The sequence below is a fragment of the Crassostrea angulata genome, chromosome 7 (genome assembly GCF_025612915.1).
Source record: "Crassostrea angulata isolate pt1a10 chromosome 7, ASM2561291v2, whole genome shotgun sequence".
Classification (NCBI taxonomy): Eukaryota; Metazoa; Mollusca; class Bivalvia; order Ostreida; family Ostreidae; genus Magallana; species Magallana angulata.
Window position 1 is genome coordinate 37,786,771 of NC_069117.1, and position 18,952 is coordinate 37,805,722.

The 18,952-nt window shown below is 34.0% G+C and overlaps 2 protein-coding genes and 1 long non-coding RNA gene across 3 annotated transcripts; 1 reads left to right on the plus strand and 2 right to left on the minus strand.

Annotated features, from left to right (window-relative positions):
- Positions 1-1,376: 1,376 nt before the first annotated feature.
- LOC128157210 (protein maelstrom homolog) lies at positions 1,377-8,870 on the plus strand. Its single transcript, XM_052819656.1, has 15 exons — positions 1,377-1,605; positions 1,716-1,832; positions 2,668-2,752; positions 3,194-3,340; positions 3,704-3,745; positions 4,009-4,142; positions 5,593-5,795; positions 5,965-6,027; positions 6,187-6,376; positions 6,538-6,622; positions 6,715-7,005; positions 7,239-7,333; positions 7,460-7,619; positions 8,008-8,097; positions 8,533-8,870. Exons 1-15 carry the CDS (start codon positions 1,474-1,476, stop codon positions 8,571-8,573), a joined length of 1,875 nt encoding a protein of 624 aa, XP_052675616.1. The 5' UTR covers positions 1,377-1,473; the 3' UTR covers positions 8,574-8,870.
- Positions 8,871-9,563: 693 nt separating this feature from the next.
- On the minus strand, positions 9,564-13,163 carry LOC128191492 (uncharacterized). The gene is made up of 3 exons (XM_052863592.1): positions 13,020-13,163; positions 12,171-12,297; positions 9,564-9,769 (listed from the first exon to the last, which is right to left on the minus strand). The coding sequence occupies exons 1-3, from the start codon at positions 13,132-13,134 to the stop codon at positions 9,625-9,627; spliced, it is 387 nt and encodes a 128-aa protein (XP_052719552.1). The 5' UTR covers positions 13,135-13,163; the 3' UTR covers positions 9,564-9,624.
- A 1,012-nt stretch (positions 13,164-14,175) lies between these two features.
- On the minus strand, positions 14,176-18,952 carry LOC128191825 (uncharacterized). Its single transcript, XR_008244465.1, has 3 exons — positions 18,848-18,952; positions 15,185-15,308; positions 14,176-14,325 (listed from the first exon to the last, which is right to left on the minus strand). It is a non-coding gene; the product is annotated as an uncharacterized LOC128191825 (long non-coding RNA).

The following is an 18,952-nucleotide window of genomic DNA, read 5'->3' on the forward strand; positions in this document are numbered from 1 at the left end:
AGGTCACATAATGGCGACATCTCGGGCGAATTCTTGATCAGGGTTAATTACTTTGAAAATTCACTTCCTTTCTCGATCATCACGTGCTTTGCTTATACAGGTCAAAATTTTTGTATTGATTATGTATTATAAATTCATGAAATAAGTAAACGATTTTTATTGATTAGTTTTTCCTTGTTCCACTTACAAAAAGCCGTGTATAAATCGCCCGATGAATATTCATTTAATCTTTACTGAAAACGATTTTCTTTAAAAACGAAAATCAAACGACAAATTAAGATACACTAGCACAAATATTCAATTCATAATAATTTTCTAAAAGAACAATATGTATAAATATATAGTTCAATATTGTTTTTTAATGTTAAAAGTTTGAAAAGTTGAGAGTGTCAAGTTTAGTTTACTGAACCTTAATTTGTATATCATACGATTTATAGAATAAAATTTGTTCACATCATTTGAAAAAGGTTCAAAAGTTTTACAAGACCGACACGGTGCTACTAGAATTAGTTCTTCATCTAGACGCAAGCAAATGAGGATGGTGGGCCAAAACACGTCCTGGTTACTTCCTGTATGATTCATCTCCATCATATAATTCGTTTACTAGGTTGTAAATTCTGTTTGGTTCTCTTAATTTTGGGGTTTTTTTTTTATTGTTTGTTAAATGGGGTTAGGAATGTTGTAGCAAGTACTACATGTATATCATATTATATACCATTTTACCTCACCAAAATGTAAGTTATTTTAAATCGTTGATGACTCCACCCCACACCCATAAACTGAACGTACACTCCCTAAAATGTATTTACATGTTGTACTTGTATGCAGTACTATAGATCCGCCCTTGTCCTTTGTCATTTGAGTTTTCAAGCTTCATGGTTGGATCAAGTATTTTTTTTAGAAGTGGGAGGGGGTCCTAGTGATAATTTCGTATTGTGTTTGTTGGAAAGGGGAGGGGCAATTGTTTATTTGTGTTCATTTTGAGGGGGGGGGTGGTGTTGTTTTCTTGTAGAAAACTTCAATATAAGCAGGCCGTGACTCTGAATATAGTTGAATGCGAGCATGTAAGCATTTATTTAACATTTTTCAGGAAAATGAAATAAAATAGAATGTAAAAAAAAAAATATATAAAAAATTCACTGTTCGAATTTCGACCCCCCCCCCCCTACCCGGGTCTAGGGTCTATAGATTCGCAGATGGTTTTTGCTAGGTTCAGATGTTTGGCAATTCCACCCACTGTAAATATCAAGTCAATATGGTTTCGGTGTTTTTTATAGTTTCATTCGTATACTATTTATGTCTAAGTAATCAGTAATTGCCTGATCCTTGTGTGAAACTAAGCTATGAAATCGGATCGGGATCGATGTACACAAAAATGTAAAAATCTAAATCTATTTCCCGCGAATGTCAGGTGCTCCAATTTAGAAAACCACGAGTTTATGTGCAAAAGTGTATTTTCTTCAGTAGAGCATCATGCCAAAGAAACCTGCCAGAAATGCATTTTATTTTTTTATGAAGGATATAGAACCAGCTCTCAGAAAGGAAGGGCGTGTGTTCCCAAATGGTATTCAAGATTTGGTTCCCATTGCCCATCCACGATGGAAGGTACTTATAATAAACAGAAAGTTATTTTTTTATGTATTTAGTTGTGTATGAATGATTTGACTTCTGAAATTCTTAATTCATGACTTTTTCAAATTTAAATTTTGTATTAGGCTTTACCCGAGAAAGACAAGGCAATCTATGAAAGAAAGGCCAAAGAATGCAAGAAACAAATGAAAGGAGTCGAGGGTGACCGTTTCCGAATGGATAATCAAGGACAACTGCTCTCCGTATGTGTATTGTCATAGCAAAGTATGCTACTTAGGGTATAACATAATCTTATGGGAATGTAACTCTGCAGCATATGGATCTTAGACTATGAAACTAACACACCATCCGCGTGCACAAAAGATACTTACTAGGTTGCTGTATCAATTAGTTTATTATTTATTACTTGCCTCTAAATATACATTTACAAATTATAAAACTAGCTTGATGTCAGTTTGCTGGCATGCCACAAGTCGGGCAGATGCTATGTTACAAGACTCTTCTCTAAATCATCTGTTTTAATACCTGTCTTGAAATTAATACTGCAATCATTAGCCGGATGGGAATTTTTTCTTTCAATTGCAGGCAAAGAGGAGGTCAGGACTTAGAAATTGCTCGGTGTCGTGTAATTTGTCTAGCTTTGCTTTAATGCATTGCATTGAAAAAGTGAAAATTACATGTCATAATTGAAACCAGAGAAACTATTTCTGAAGATCAAAAAAATGTCATTGAAAACAAGTTACATGACTAATAAACAAGTTTTATGGTGTGACCTCAGTTTTGCCTAGCAATAGAAGGATGCTTTGTCCTGTTAATAAGATTAAGACAGTAAAAGATATGAGAGGGGTTTTGATTTGAAGAGACCTGTAATGTAATAACATCTCAAGATTGAGTTATGAAGATTTGAATGATTGTCAACCATTTTTTTTGTTAAAAAAAAATAAAATAATGGAATACATTTAAAACGGAAATATTAAACAATTTGAGTCAGACAATTTGAGTCAATCTTGATTTTGCTGGCTAAGGGCAAGCAAAGATTATTTTGATTGAGGCTCTTTATTATTGACTTATATATAGGAGCGGGTAGACCATGATGCAGAAACAGAACAACAGAGACAGAAAGAGAGAAAGGCTGTCTGTGAAAAGTGGCCCCCAGGGGAAGGTAAGTCTGCCTTCTAAAGACTTGGGCAATTCATAAGACAGTAACATACCATTTGTTCAGAAACAAAACTTTAATAAAAGTGTTTACATGTACACATGTATAAATGGATAGTGTGTATATTATAGGCTCAGTAACGCCAAGCTTCTACTAGCACTGTTAATAAGTTGGGTAACCCTTTAGCTCTGTTGATAAAGTGTTCACAGTTGGATTTAAAATGAAGGGTTTTGGGTTGGAGCCTAGTTGTGGTCAGCCTCCTATTCTGTTACAATGTTGATATGAAGGAATAAAACCTTTATTTAATGAAAAAATGGAGTATGTAAAAAATGTAACGAGGGTTGCATTTAAAAAAGTTATAATCATGTGTAGGCTGTAGCAGTACAACTGTTTTAATGAAATGATAGATTGTTTGCATACTTTTCCAAAGTAAACTTTGTTTTTCAGCCATAGCCAATGAGGTGTTTTACCTGATAAACTTCCAGACTCTATGTGTGACAGATGATGGCCATTACCTGCCAGCAGAGATCGGAGTGATTGAGTACAGCATTAAACGGGGGATTAGTAAAAAACTACACAGGTTCATTGAGGCAGGTTTGTACATACATGTTTTTTCTTTTGTGTGGATTGCATATATGAAGCTAACTTATATTTACTTCACTTATTCCGTGGAAATCTTTTTCATGGTTTCAGACGTGATTTGTTTAAAATGTGCATCAACATCTTGTTTGGCCGCTATTTATCTACCAACAAAGGTTATTTGTTATGTTTGATCTGATGTGTTATAGTAAAATCTAAAAATACCATGCATTTTAGTATTTAAAAAAGTATAAGCCCAAAATGTTCATGTGAGGTATAGGTGCTGCCGGGTTCGTTTAGGTCTTCTAAACTTATCACAAATATAAAATTTATCACAAATATAAACATTGTTAAAAATGGAAGCTCATCTGTTTACAGGTAGAATTCCTATGGGCTACAGAGGAGCATGCAAAGAGAAAAGTAAGAACTTCTCTAATTTGATTAAAGTAAAATATTTAAATCACTGGTATGTTTTCCCTTAACAGGGTTGGGATTTTTCAACAGAAACACTGATTTTAACAAATTTAAAAAGTCAAAAAGGCCATTTGTGAGATCAGTGCAGACCTGAAACTGACAGACTGCTAATTTCCTCCTCTCTCTCTGCTAATCACTTCCCTGTCATATTACAACGTCAACATATCTCAATCTTCATTTGTACTTTGAACATTCAATTTTGTTTAAAGGTGAAGACTATCACAAGATTCCTATGGAGAATTTTGAGAATGCTGACTCCAATTACAGAGGACTATGGATTCAACTGGAAAATTTTGTGAATCCTAATGGAGAGAAGCCGGAGTACCCTCCCTTGTATTGTCTGGTTGGTATTGGTGTTAATTTTTTGGTGTGTTACTACAGAATATGTTATTCTAATTTTTTTTTACGTTGGAAAATTGACATCCTCTTTATTTTTAGCTCAACCGAGGCAAAGGCTCAAGTGAGGTTTTCTGATCAAGATTTGTCTATTGTCTGGTGTCTTTATTGTTAGCACCATTATCATAAACTTTTCACATTTTCATCTTCTCCAGAACTACCTAGTCGATTTCAATTAAAACTTGGCACAAAGCATCAATTCAAGGGATTCAGGTTTGTTCAAATGCAGGGCCACACCTTTTTAAAGGGGAGATGATTTAGAATTATTGAAAATTTGTTGATATTTTTGAAAGTCTTCTTATAAACAATTTTGCCAGAAAAGCTGAAACTTGTGTGGAAGCATCCTAAATTCAAATCATGTTCCCTAGAGATATGATGGGGTCACAATGAGAGAATTTTTTTGTCCCCCGCCGCAACGCAGAGCAGGGACATAGAAATGCCGGGCGTCCGTCCGTGTGTCTGTGCGTCCGTGTTTCCGTCCGTCACACAATTTTTGCGTAAGCGCTCTCATGCCTACAAATTTTGATGGATTTTCATTAAATTTATACCAAATGTTTATACCAGTATTACCTTGGTCAAGTTCGAAAATCAGCATTAGTCGATTCTTTTTGTTGGAGTTATGGGACTTTGACCCCAATAATGACTCCGTTTTATCCAAAAATTGACCTTGTAAGTGCTCTCATGCCTACAAATTTTGACGGATTTTCATTAAATTTATACCAAATGTTTATACCACTAATACCTTGGTCAAGTTCCTAAATCAGCCTTGGTCGATACTAGTATACTGCTTGACCGGCGGGGGACCCAGGAATTCTATTCTTGTTTCAAAGGAATATATAGGGAAAATCTTTAAAAATCTTCTTCTCCTTTTCTCAAAAACGACTAGGCCAGAAAAGCTTAAACTTGTGTGGAAGCATCCTCAGGTAGTTAGGTTTAAATTTGTTCAAATTATGGTCCTGGGGGTATGAAGGGACATAATGGGGTGGGGTCAAAATTTAAATCAGAAGATATAGAGAAAAATCTTCTGAAAAATTATCCAGCCAACATGCTAAAACTTGTTGTGCAGATTAAAATTTGATCAAACCATGATTTTCTGGAGAAAAGTAGGACCACAGAGGGGGATTTTTGAATAGGAATAGAGAAAAATATTTTCACAAATACTTGGTATTTACCATATTTTCACAAATACTTGGTATATACCATAAAAATTATTGGATAAAAATTGGCACTTTGTTTAACTTTTGTGCAAGACCTACTGTACTTAGTTGTCAAGATATTTTGATACTGTAATGCTGATTTGATCAGAGTTATGGCTATTGTTACTCAGGTGAGGGATGTGGCCCCTGGGCCTCTTGTTTCCTTATAAAATATTCATTTTTTAATTCATACTTCAACAGGGTAATGATATAAAAGAGACCACGTATTGCTTGGAATGGATTCATGGAAGAGCATGCCTAGGTATCCCCAACCGTTTGAGGAAAGTGTATGAACTGGAGGGCATGGTCACCGACCTATATCATCATATCGGCAAGTCTGTCTCCAAGACCCGGGTCATTGAAATGCTGACCTCAAGCTCATGGGACTATGAACCAAAAACAAGGTGGGTTTTATTTCCCTTTATTCTTTTACTGAGCTGAATTTTATCATCAATATCATCACATTTTTGTTGGATTCTTGGACCTTTGTTTAAAAATATAAGCTATTTATTAAAGGAAGAAAAATTGGATCATGTTAATTGGTTGTAGTTAGTGAAATGTGTTTTGTTTTAGGTGTGACTACCATGAGGAACTGGAGTGTAAATACTGCTCGCTGGGCATCATTCAGAGATACTCGTAAGTTTCATGTAGAATAAAACACACCTTGTAAAAAGTGTAAAATGGAAAACAAATGATTTTTTCTTTTGTTGCACAAGTTTGAGTTTATCAAACTGAAATCACCTAACATATGAAGTATAATGTACGGTAGACATATTTTTTTTATTATTCAAACAGATACGCAATGTCAGACAGCTTATGTGGTTTATTGAAAATTGAGCTGACAGAAAGACACCTTCCTGCACGCCCGGACAATCCCGTTGTCGCCCTGCCCCCCTCCTCAATGAAGGTCAGAGCTCCTCCCCAGGTCCAGAGAAACCAGATGCCCCCCACAAGGCAGACCAACAGTTATAGTGCCCTGGCCAAGGTATGATGGTTTAGTTATGTGTTGGTGCTATGCTTCCTCAGTAATGAGCTATACTTTATTCATGTTCATGTGGTGTTGCTTGCAAAGCAGTACCTCTCTGTGTCTCAAATTACTTTGACAGATGTGTTATTTAATGAGGTTATATGTTTTGATTTTGGTAGAAAAACTTTAAAGATGACATCTCTGATGAAAGTGATGAAGACGATGTTGGGTCTATCACTTCTCTTAGACGTCCTCATATCCCAGGTAAAGCAGTGTGCTGCTTAAATGTAACATAAATACCTGCCAGTATGCAGGTCTTTTCATGTATGATTCTATGTTTCTGTATATTTTTCTAGTTAACATGGCCCCTGCACCCAAGGATCCATGGGCAGAACAACAGAAACCCCAGGCCCCAAGTATGGGGCGAGGCATGTGGTCTGGCCAGCCTATTCCTGCCAACCCTCCACCCCCAAAATCTACCCAGTCTGAGTTTCCATCCCTGGGACGAGGAATGGGAGGAGTGGCTGGAATTCCTCTCGGTGGTTTCACTGCCAGTGCAGGGGATTTTCCCGGGCTTGGGCGAGGGGCAGGAGTGAAGGGGGTCGGCATCGGACGAGGAGTTCCTCTCAGTCACTCTCAGCCCCCAGGTAAGATTTCTTAACATAAGGCTGTCTCTCTGAATCTGAATTCTATGTGAAACAAGGTTGGTATTATAATCTTTATGTTTAGTGTGAATATTATACTGTCTTTTCAACACAATTTCAAATTTGATTTTCAGGGGGCTTATTATTTTTTTGAACCATAATACATCTGATGTTAACAGAAATGTTTGAACTACTATTTGTGAACGATTCAGAGTTTACTATTGATTTTGATTAAGCTGGACAAAAGTTTGCTGGACGAGCTATGGCTCCTGATCCAAGTTCAGCACCTGTCCCCCCAGCATCCTGGGTCAAAGATGAACCATCTAAGCCAGTGAGTATGAAATGCAAGAAAAATACTTGCTGCTCCTCTATGAACTTGCCATTGTTGATATAAAAGAAGGCCTAAAAGCATACATTATTTATTGAAATAAAACGTAGTTTGTTTTTAAATTTTCAGTCAATGAGCAGCATTTCACAGAGTCTACAAAACACTACGATATCCAACCCACAAAACGGCTCTTCTGTGCCTCCAGGGTTCAGCCGGATGGAACAGCCCGTCAGGAACCCAGTACCCCAGCAACAGAGAGTCATCAGTCCCATGACACAGCCTCAGAGAGGTAAATTTGTTTAAAAGGACCAATAAACAAACGGCAAAGTTCTAATTGGTGTTGAAGCACAGCTCAAGATTCTCTACGTGCAGAAGTAAAATAATCAAAATATGCCATTCTTTAATTTATCATATTTTTTATGAAACATTTTAATTGACATGTATTTTTCTCAAGATGGCCATTCTTTCAAGTTTTTCCTCTGCTTTTACAATACTTAGTACATGTAGTAAAGGTATAAAATTGTGAATCAAGAGCATTTTTAAGTTCCTTTTTACTTATATTCTAAAGTGTCATGGAATCAGTTAAATTATTGTGTTTTAACTGGTAATGAAAATCAGTTGCAAAAACCATTGATGCGTTTATCTGGAAAAAAGATGTATTGAATTTTGTGTTATAGAGATAAGTGGGAGAGGAAGAGGAATCATGGAGACAGTAGATCCAAGTCTGAAGCTTCCCAAGGGGCGCGGCTACGCTCCGCCAGGCATGGGTAAGTGAGAGTGTTCTTCAGTATTTACCACTGTTCACATCCGTGGGTAAGATTTGGAATGAAGTAGTAATCCATATTAAGATATTAAAAGGTTCATCTTCAGATGTTGAATTGGTGATGCTGGATTCTTGGAAATACTGAAATTGGTTGTGTGTTATTGTTTACTGTGAATTCCTAATTAAACATGAGGAGTTTATTTTTCGCATGAAATCGCGAAAAGCACCCTTCGCGGATTTTAAAATCTCCTTATTATTTTCTGGGAGTTGAGAACTATATGAAATAAATGGCAAAGTTCCACGTTCGCGATTTTATATTCTCGCGATTTGATACAAACCAGTGGGGCCGCGGAATTAAGTACTAGCGTAATATAAGTTATTTACAGTATATGTAGTTGACCTGCTGACTTTGATGAGGCTTTTATATTTTATATTACAGATGTGCAAAGACATCTTCAATTGCTGCAATTTGGAAACTGACCAGATGATAGGTGGATGTTGTGTTGGGTACAAACTGGTTACAAAATACCAGTACAAGCATATAAGTCAGTCTGCTTAAAACCAAGGGCAGGAGGAACTTGAAAGGAATTTGGATTTCCTTGGAAACCATTCAACTGGACCATATATTTTTATATGAACTTTAACAGTATAAATGTGATTTACAGAGTTTGTTTCGATACGGGTGTATCTGATGAAGAATTTGATTTGAGATTGTCTAGTATGTATATTCATTACATACATAGAATTTTTTTGTTCTGATGTCCGAGTGACAAATTTTTACAAATACACTGTACTTTTTTATTTGAGAATAAATGATTGTTACGTCTTTAAATTTGAATGGTACCAAGTATTTCATATTCAGACAAGGAAGGCATTATAAGGATAGTTTCTGCAAAACTTTAGGGTGATTGGTTCATTTAATTTTGTACTTTATCTCAATGTTTGCACTATAGGTTATTCTTAAATACAGATAACCATTTGCATGTCACTTGTGATTGTATATAGGTCTATATATTATACATGTAACGCTACCATATAGAATTTTATACAAAATGGAGTCACTTCCCATTAAAATAAGTATTGGCATGACAGCCTTGTATGTCACTTCTGTGGTACATTTTAGAATACATGTATATCATTGAGTTTAATGAAGTCTACCACACATATCAACAGGCCGCAATATGTGTTGGATTTATATGGAGTTTTATAAAAAGGGGGGTTGTCATGGACGCCTGTATACATTTAATACATTCGAGAATTTTTTTCCTTGCTCTGCGGGAAAGACCCGAGAAGTTGCGATGGATGTTCAACATGAACCTCAGCTGGTGACTTGGGTCATCGGATGTTCCAAATGTTTTCTTCACTGATTGCTTCCTTCACAGAATGTATGAACTTTACTTTTATATTTTGCATCTGCTTATATACTAGACAAAGCCAACGATATCACAATTTTTATTTCGAAATCTTGAGACCTCAAACCAATTTAAACATTTTTAAAAAATAGTATTATATTAACAAAGTGTATAGACTTTTATTTCAACCAGAAGTTTTCGTCAAACGGTAGATCGGAGAAGCAGTCCATCTTCCGTCCGTTGACCAGCCTGTAGTAGCGGGCCTGACAGCCGTGGGTCACCTTAGTACAGCCCTCGTACTCCGTGGTCACTCCCGAGCCCAGGCTAACAAACAAAAACAACCATCAGTTAACAAAATTAACAAAAACATGTTTTGCTTTCTCATTGGTAAATTGATTTAATAACAAATTTTCATGAAAACATTTTTTTTTTCAACGAAGAATGATCGGCAATATATACGTATTTTACACAGTTGCATTCATTTGTGTAACTTAACCTAAAACATTATTAAAAGTATTTGGAGAAAATAAACCCGGTGAAATTATTCAAATTCTTGAAATACTTGACGGAAATGAATGCCAATAGGCTCTGTAAGTCTCGTTTACTTTCACTTTCGATCTATCGCTCTTAAAAAAAAGTAAATTCTCTTCATCTCGGATAAATTTTCTTACTGTAATATTATTGTAGTATGGGCAATAAATAGCCTATAAAGAGATGTATCGGTAAACAATATCAGAGGAATTGGGGTAGTACTGTCGTATTAAAGTATTTTATAAAATAAGAATTCTCCAAAGTTGTTTAATAATTTAGAGCAAATTCCATGTTCAGTATTTCGAAGATTTGTTTTTTCTTAATTCAAGTGAAATGAGAACTTAGCCCCTCTCCACCAAAAACAAAATTAACACGGCGACTTTTCATGTTACGTTGAATAAATCATTTGCACATTAAAGTTGAACAAAAAAATGGGCGCCTGTAAAGTGCGAAACGAAACGAAACGAAATCAATCGAAACGAAACGAAATCAAACGAAACGAAACCAAAAATCGAAACGAAACGAAACGGAATTTAGACAAAACTAATATCAATTTTGACAACATAAAAGTTAAAATAAATTCATTGAAATAAATTTTTGAACCATAAATATAACTACCTGTATGTTTCAGATTGGCGCTGTAAATTTTTAAGCCGATTATCCGAAATTTGCAAAAATTATATAATTATGTAAATAAGTGATGTACATTCCTATACATTTGCTATTTTCTATACATAAAATATAACTATCTGTATGTTTCAGATTGGCGTTGAATTTACAGCGCCAATCTGAAACATACAGGTAGTTATATTTTATGGTTCAAAAATTTATTTCAATGAATTTATTTTAACTTTTATGTAGTCAAAATTGATATTAGTTTTGTCTAAATTCCGTTTCGTTTCGTTTCGATTTTTGGTTTCGTTTCGTTTGATTTCGTTTCGTTTCGATTGATTTCGTTTCGTTTCGATTTGTTTCGTTCGTTTCGTTTGATTTCGTTTCGTTTCGTTTCGATTTCGTTTCGCACTTTACAGGCGCCCCAAAAAAATACTATATAATCAAAACTTTTTTATTCACTTTTAATTCTAAATTGCAGACTTTAGAACAATTAAAATATGCATACATTTCATCTTCTATATTTCGTTCTTTGCTGTAAACTAATGTAGTTTATTCCATAATTTATTAGCCTTTTGCATAGTGGCAATTTATTTTTACATCTGGTCGCACACCCAGATGGGAAACAGTATATTTAGACTAAGTGTACAGATATTAATTAAGAATTTTGTACTTGAGAGTGACTACTGAGAAATCCCTTCAGTGGTCTAAAGTAAAAACAGGAATAAATACTCAATTACTGAATGATTTGTCCTATTCCTCCACAATAAAGGATTTTCATTTTCCTGGGACACATGTATTTTAGGCGTTTTTCTTAGGGAGGATGGAATTGTTAACTTATTTTTTGAGGGAGTGACTGGGATGAAGTTTATGAACTATAGGAATGAAAAAAAAAACCGTTATTAGACTTTAGAATGTCGATGCTAAATCCTTTATGAGAAAGTTGCGTTTCATCCTCACTCTTTTATCAGCTGATCGATGTGCATTTGCGATGTTTTCTTTTTGCAGAGAAAAGCCCCATATTAAGGTCATAACAAGAAAACACGCGTTTACATCAAGTTAAACTTAGCTCAAAAGTTCCACATCTTTTCTCCTTTAAACCACATTTGTTACTAGATGTGACAGTTGTGTGTTTTCAATTGATCCAATGATATTTGAAATGAAGAAATATATGAAGCAAAAAACTTCAATTTTAAGTGTAATTCTATCAATTTACCTAAATTAAATTTTACCTGCTCCTTAAAAGTGGTGGTGGTGGTGGTGGTGGGGGGGGGTTAGGCTCCTCCAATAATGAATAATAGTTCAATAATTCTCTATTGATAAAAAGAAAAATGGTTGTTGCGAGAAAATGTTGCGAGCTGCCCCCCCCCCTCCCCCCTCGGCCGATGTTGAGGCATATATTAAGTTCTATCTTAGGGAATATCTTAAAATAAGGAGGCTCTTTATGTCTTCGTCTCTTGTTTAAAATCCGTACACCCATCCCCCAACACATTATCCTAGTAGCTGTTGCTACAATTGTACATTGTACATATTCTTATACGACTTACATAACGTAAGCGATTCACGCAGTGTGTATACTCACGTGCAGCATGACGGATAGAAGAATTTACAATTACACCTCTCGCAAACATCATCGAACTCCATAATACCATAAGACCACTTCTTCCCCCGGTACGAACAATAAAACGTTAGATGCATTTCTCCCCCCACTGAAACAAAACGCGGGAAATTCAAATGCAGACTGTTCTCTGTTTTAAGGTGCTTTATCAAACTCATGATCTGTATATTAAGTACTGTACATATCTTTTACTAAACATGATTTCACGAACAAATGAACAATGTTAGCTTTTTATTATTATTGCTTTTATACAGCTTAACTCGATTTAAATACATAGCATTTTCCTGAAAGAGTCGGAAGAACTTTTAAATACGCATGTATCTATCAAAATCAGTGTATATAAATAAAATTACCGAAATATATGCAGCTTTTTTGTATCTATCAAAATCAGTGTACATAAATAAAATTACCGAAATATATGCAGCTCTTGTAAACAAATATCAATATAAATTATAGTTGTCATGTTGTGAATTTTGTATTTACTGCCACCCGGTAAATTCAAAATTCACAACATGACAGATTGAAAAAAAAATGAATAGAACTTGCGAATTTTTTAGATAATTTTCATATCTATATACTTTAACTTATTCCAAATTTGATTAAACCGATCACGCAACCAAATTTACCTAGTCGATATCACAATTTTGGATATCTTTAATTTTTTAATGGTTTATGAATTAAATGGTCTTATTAAGCAAACCGATTTCTCGCAAAAAACAACAGTAATTTTATTAATTTTTAATATACGTGTAATTGTTACGAAATTAATATAGACAATATAAAACACTGAATATCAAATCGAACACCCCTTACCTTTGTCAATTTTAAACTTCCCAATCGATTTATCAACATGGCAGGAAGCATCAGCGCTCCAACATAGATACGACACACAAATAAGGAACAGTGTTAGTAAGCTTCGTGAACCCATTTTCTGTTACTTATGTTGGTAGGCCTGTTAATGTGTCCCTTTTTAAAGATTCTTGCATCCATTGATTACTAATATACTGACCTTTGTCTGTAATATATCATCAGTCTTATAATTTGCCCTTTTCTTTTAAATAAATCTTTTATGTAACATGTGGGGCACAATCTATCAAAGTGTTTGCGCAAGTTAATGATTACGTACCCATAAAAACCATGTCTCTTACAAGTATGATTTACATGATTTATATGCTGTCCTGTTTATAATTCACTAGATTTTATGCTGCCCAATTTATAATTCTCTAGCTAGCAATGGTTATAAAAAAATCTGTAATACTGGTTTTTTTTTTATTTAATCTGAAATCGAAATGAATTGATTCTTGATTATTACAAGTAGAGGCGTTCATTATCTGAACATTTTTTTTTTTTTTGGGGGGGGGGGGGGTAGAGGGGTTGGGAGTTGAGATCTTTAGGTATTGATCGGTATATATTGAATGTGAGCCAAAATTTTTTTTACAATTTATGCAAAAATAAAGCATACACATTAGATGAAACACTCGACCTGTAATCGAGTCTTTATAGTTTGATTTCCCTGATGCAAACAGTACTAGTGGTTTTTTGTTTGTGTGTTTGTAAATTGGGTTTTAAGGACTTGAATGCAATAGACCTCTTCACTTATAGTCGACAAAATACTAGTTTTTTCTCTACCAATTTTTATTCGCGGCGACTTTATTTCGCGATCAACTGCCGATATCAACTGGTTCGCGACGACTAATGTTCGCGACCAAGCCTTATCCAGACCTGTATTGTTATAAAAACTATAGACAAAGGATCGGTTCGCGGCGAGAAATATTCGCGACGACAAGGCTCTCGCTAACCTCGCGAAAATTTCTCGCACGCGAAAAAAAGTTGGTTTACAGTATAACGCACCTCGTTATAATGTTCAAATAGTTACAGAAATAAAATAACACTGTTATATTTAGTAATATATTATTTTATACAACAATGAAAAGAAGAATTAAAAAACAAAAAACATTAACACGCCCGGTATATTCAAAATCCTAGCCGGTCATCGAATGGAAGACCCGTATGACAGTTAATTTTGATTCCATTCACAAACTTGTAAAACACTGCCTTACATCCACGATACTCCTTCATACACCCATCAACAGTGACCGCGCCAGCGACATTCCCAGAGCTACAAGACGAACAAATAAAAATAAACATTCCGACATCTTATATATGCAATTTAATGTAAATATCAGACAAATTACTTATTATCATTACTATATAATATAATATTTTGTAAATCAATTTATTGACATAAATTGAAGCATGTAGTCGAAAGAACAAATTTTGGAGATGTAAAAGATGTATAGATGAAGATAAACCTTCGTGTTAGTTTCCATTTTCATTTATTTTCAAAAAAATTCTCAATTTTCTGTTATTTTCATTTGTATTTTTAAAACTTTTGTCTTCTATAAACTGTATTTTTTGTTTACTTTTATATACGTTGAAAAACCTTTTCTTCTAAATAATTATTAGAAATACAAGATCTTTCTTTTAAAAAAAGAAGAAATAAACAAATTAATAGATTTTGGTCACGGATTTTTTTCCATTACCATCCTTTATGGACCGAGTAACCGCGGTTGACAGCTGACATCCCATATTTATGATATTAAGGTTTACCAATATGAGCTGCATTTTTCATGTTGAATTTTTTTTTTTAACTAAAATGTTCTTTTCTACTAAAATGACAAAAATATCATAGTTTTTAAATTTCTGTTAGCCATATTTTTGTGGAAAAGGCTGTTAAGAAGCCTTATTTGGAGCAAAACTGAATTATTGTCGTCCTGTACAAAAATTGATTTGCTATATATTCCTTAGAAGAGAAATATTTCCTTTAACAAAAATTAATTATTTTTTCAAATCTTATTTATTATAAAAGTTAGAGTTATATGCAGACTTATCATACTAGCAGGTTAATTTTTGCAGCAAAATAAAATTCTAAAAAATACAGCTCATAATGCTTTAATACTTGATTGGTAAACACTTACTCGCAGCATTCCATGATATATCCAAAACAAAAGCATCTTTCGCAAAATTCAGGAAATCGCATCACCCCGTATGACCATTCTCTACGGTGTTTGGAACAATAAAATGTGATCTTCAAAGTGGAATCTGAAATAAAAATATATTGCCATGTTGTCCAGTATATTGGTGATGATTTGATATGCAAGAAATGTAAATTAAATAGAGAGATCAAAATGGTAAATAAAAAAAATATCTGTTGAGGCAAAAATTGTTTGTTCTATTCAAATTTGTATGGGTTTAATTCAAGCATTAAACGGATCTCTCTCTCTCTCTCTCTCTCTCTCTCTCTCTCTCTCTCTCTCTCTCTCTCTCTCTCTCTCTCTCTCTTATTCCCTTTTGAGAAGTGGACAGACATAGCCTACATGGATGTAGCTTATGCCTGTCCACTTCTCAAAAGAGAATACTCACTCACTCTCTCTCTCTCTCTCTCTCTCTCTCTCTCTCTCTCTCTCTCTCTCTCTCTCTCTCTCTCTCTCTCTCTCTCTCTCTCTCTCTCTCTCTCTCAGATATCCATATTAATACATCCTTTACTAATTAAAAAAAAAAATAAAGCTTTTTGGTGGTCTTTTTTTCTAGACATCGTCATCAAGTTAAAAAAAAAAGCACCCTTCTTTAGTTATATGCAAATGCAATATGTCACCAGTAAAAAGTTGCTTAGGTGATTCGTTATTGTTTTTGGGGCTAGACCAGGGGACGAATGTATTCAAGTTCAATGACGAATTGTTTCGCTACAACCAATCAAGTAACAGTTCAAATACCTGTGAACTAGTCTTTGATTAATTATCTGGTCGCCAAAGGTGTGATATTTAAAATAACCTCTCATTAATTGTTGAAGAGACCATTCGTCATCCACAGATCACGGACAGTGTGCTTATTCAATATAAAGTGTACGTGTTTGATGCATTTGGCTGGATTTTTTTTTTTTTTTAAATTCAGACTATTTTTTTTAACTAATGACTTGCCGTTAAAGTGACAATTAGTTCTCGATATTCGAAAATGATTTGTTCTCTAAATCAACGAATATTGATCCCAACGAATATCATAAACAATAGAGAGTGTTTTGGTAAATGCTTTTCACTTTTTACTAATTATAATACCGTAAAGCATAATTAATTACTAAATTAAAAGTTCAACATGCATCCTCAATGCTGTCATGGATGCGATAGATATGTTTCAAAATTAAGGAGTCTGCATGGTCAAAAATTAAACATCAGATCAACTTTAAAATTTTAGGCATAAACTAGATGTATTATTTAGTAAAGAAAAAATCTTTAAATTTGAAAATTTCCCTGTATCTTTATACGATGCTTTCTTTCAAGAGAAAATTCATATAGTCTTTAAAAAAATGGTCCAACCATCCGGCCTCCTAAAAAAATGGCCTAACCATCCGGCCTCCTAAAAATTGGCCTAACCATCCGGCCTCCTAAAAATTGGCCTAACCATCCGGCCTCCTAAAAAATGACCCAACCATCCGGCCTCCTAAAAAATGGCCTAACCACCCGGCCTCCTAAAAAATGACCCAACCATCCGGCCTCCTAAAAAATGGCCTAACCACCCGGCCTCCTAAAAAATGGTCCAACCATCCGGCCTCCTTAAAAATGACCCAATCATCCGGCCTCCTTAAAAAATGGTCCAACCATCCGACCTCCTAAAAAATGGCCCAACCATCCGGCCTCCTAAAAACTATTGACCTACAGTGTGCAATATTTGTTCAAGTCTAAGATAAAATTCTATATAATTATCTTTCTCTGAATAATGCGCCATCGTCATAATATATGTAAAAAGTATATAGAAACCAAAGCAACAATATTTTTTTTCAAATAGGTGATTTATATAATCTAGATGAAAAAGATATATTAAACAAAATATATTTCATTGTTTGGTTTGAAAAGTTAAACGTTATCTGATACTATTATTTAAAATTACTTTTTATGTGGTTTTTTTGTAATCGCATCAATATGACAAAATAGATCTCTATAGCAAATTAAGCGTTCTGTATCACAAACAGAGCATTAAGCCTCTTGATATAAAAAAAAATGATATATAATTATATTCTAATTTAAATAATTCCTCAGAATAACATTTCAAAATAAAATGGTACTCATCTTCAGCCACTAATAGATAAAAATTACACAATCTATGTTCTCTGGGCATTTGAGGAAATCTTCCCATCTTGGTTATCAACAATTAAGATTGTAAAAAATAATATGTTAAGTATATATCTATGTCAAAAACATTTTGAAGTGATAAAAAAATGCAACATGCCTTGAAAAAAGCCAATGAAAGCAGTTAATGTTTTACATTAAGGCATCTCACTTCTCACGTTTTGATTTAATTGCGCAGATGTTCATTATATTTTAAATAAATATGATTTTATAATCCTCACAGAAAGATCATCATTTTATAATTACACAACATTCATAAAAAATCCATTTGAATTCAAGAAACAAACAAGTTTTGAAGGAAACTATTTTCTCGTGCGGAAGGGTTTTTTTTTAGACGAAAATGACAGAAAAAAAGCAATTTTAAGAATTTCGATATACTTTTCTTTTTATTATACTTTATTCGTTATCCACATTTTTAACATTTGATAGGTTTGTGACATGTTCTATAGGTCCTGTGTGACTTGTACAAAACTAAATTTTGAGAGAATAATAGATCTAGACGTTTAGCATATAATCATGCAAATATATAGAAAATGTCTGCATTTTTTAAGCTAAATTTTGCGAGAATTTTACCTTTGAAGCTTGATATCTAAAATTTGACATCACTGACCCCCATGTTTTATTATGTCAAAATGATACTGAATACATATCTAAGCAAACTGGATTAATCTTATAAAATTCTTGATATTAAAAATGTTTTTATTTCCAATCAAATTGTAACTACTATGGAAATTGTCTATTTTAAGTGCAAAAAGGTCACCAAAAACATTTATGCAGCTTCGTACAAATTTTTTTCGTAATTCCTCCAATTCGTGTGACCATTGTGCAAAATTGAAAACGATACTTCAAGAAAAAAGTTTGCATAATCAAAAATACTGACAACAAATCTATCAGGCTGAAATCGCATTTTAAGTGCAAAAAGGTCAAATTAAATTGGCCATTACTCAAAGATACTGACCTCCCATTATTTTTTTTTTATTGGCTTCACATGAGCCGTACTTGCGGTCTTCACGTGGAGTATTGTTCCACCTACCAATTTCTATAGGGAGGTGATGTTTGTAGTTCTATATATATTTAACAAATATATGTATGTAGTCTATTTCCTACCTGCTTTAATTGATTTACAGATTGACTAATTATCAAAGTATTGTTCTCCTCATACACGGATTTGTGTGTAGAGATTATATAAAAATAATGTATTATTGTTAATATATATTTCGTTGTCACCACCATACGAGATATTCGCTATCATATACACAAACATGGTGGGTCTTAATTATTACAGGCTCCTCATTTCTCATTCTAATTACGTCAGTTATGTAGAAAGATATGAATAAGCATACCTGGCAAAAGTTTACCCCCCACCCCCCCCCCCTCCTCCTCCCCAAAAAAATCAAAATCTCTATGTTAACATGGAGAAAAAAAATTAAGCAATTTAATTAAGACAGTTTGTGAACTTACCTCTGTCAATGTGATAATTTGCGAACTCTTTTTTACATGCGCCATCGCTAAAAGTGAAAAGTAAAACAAAACAGATGAAAGCCAGACAGGACGCTTTGAAATTCA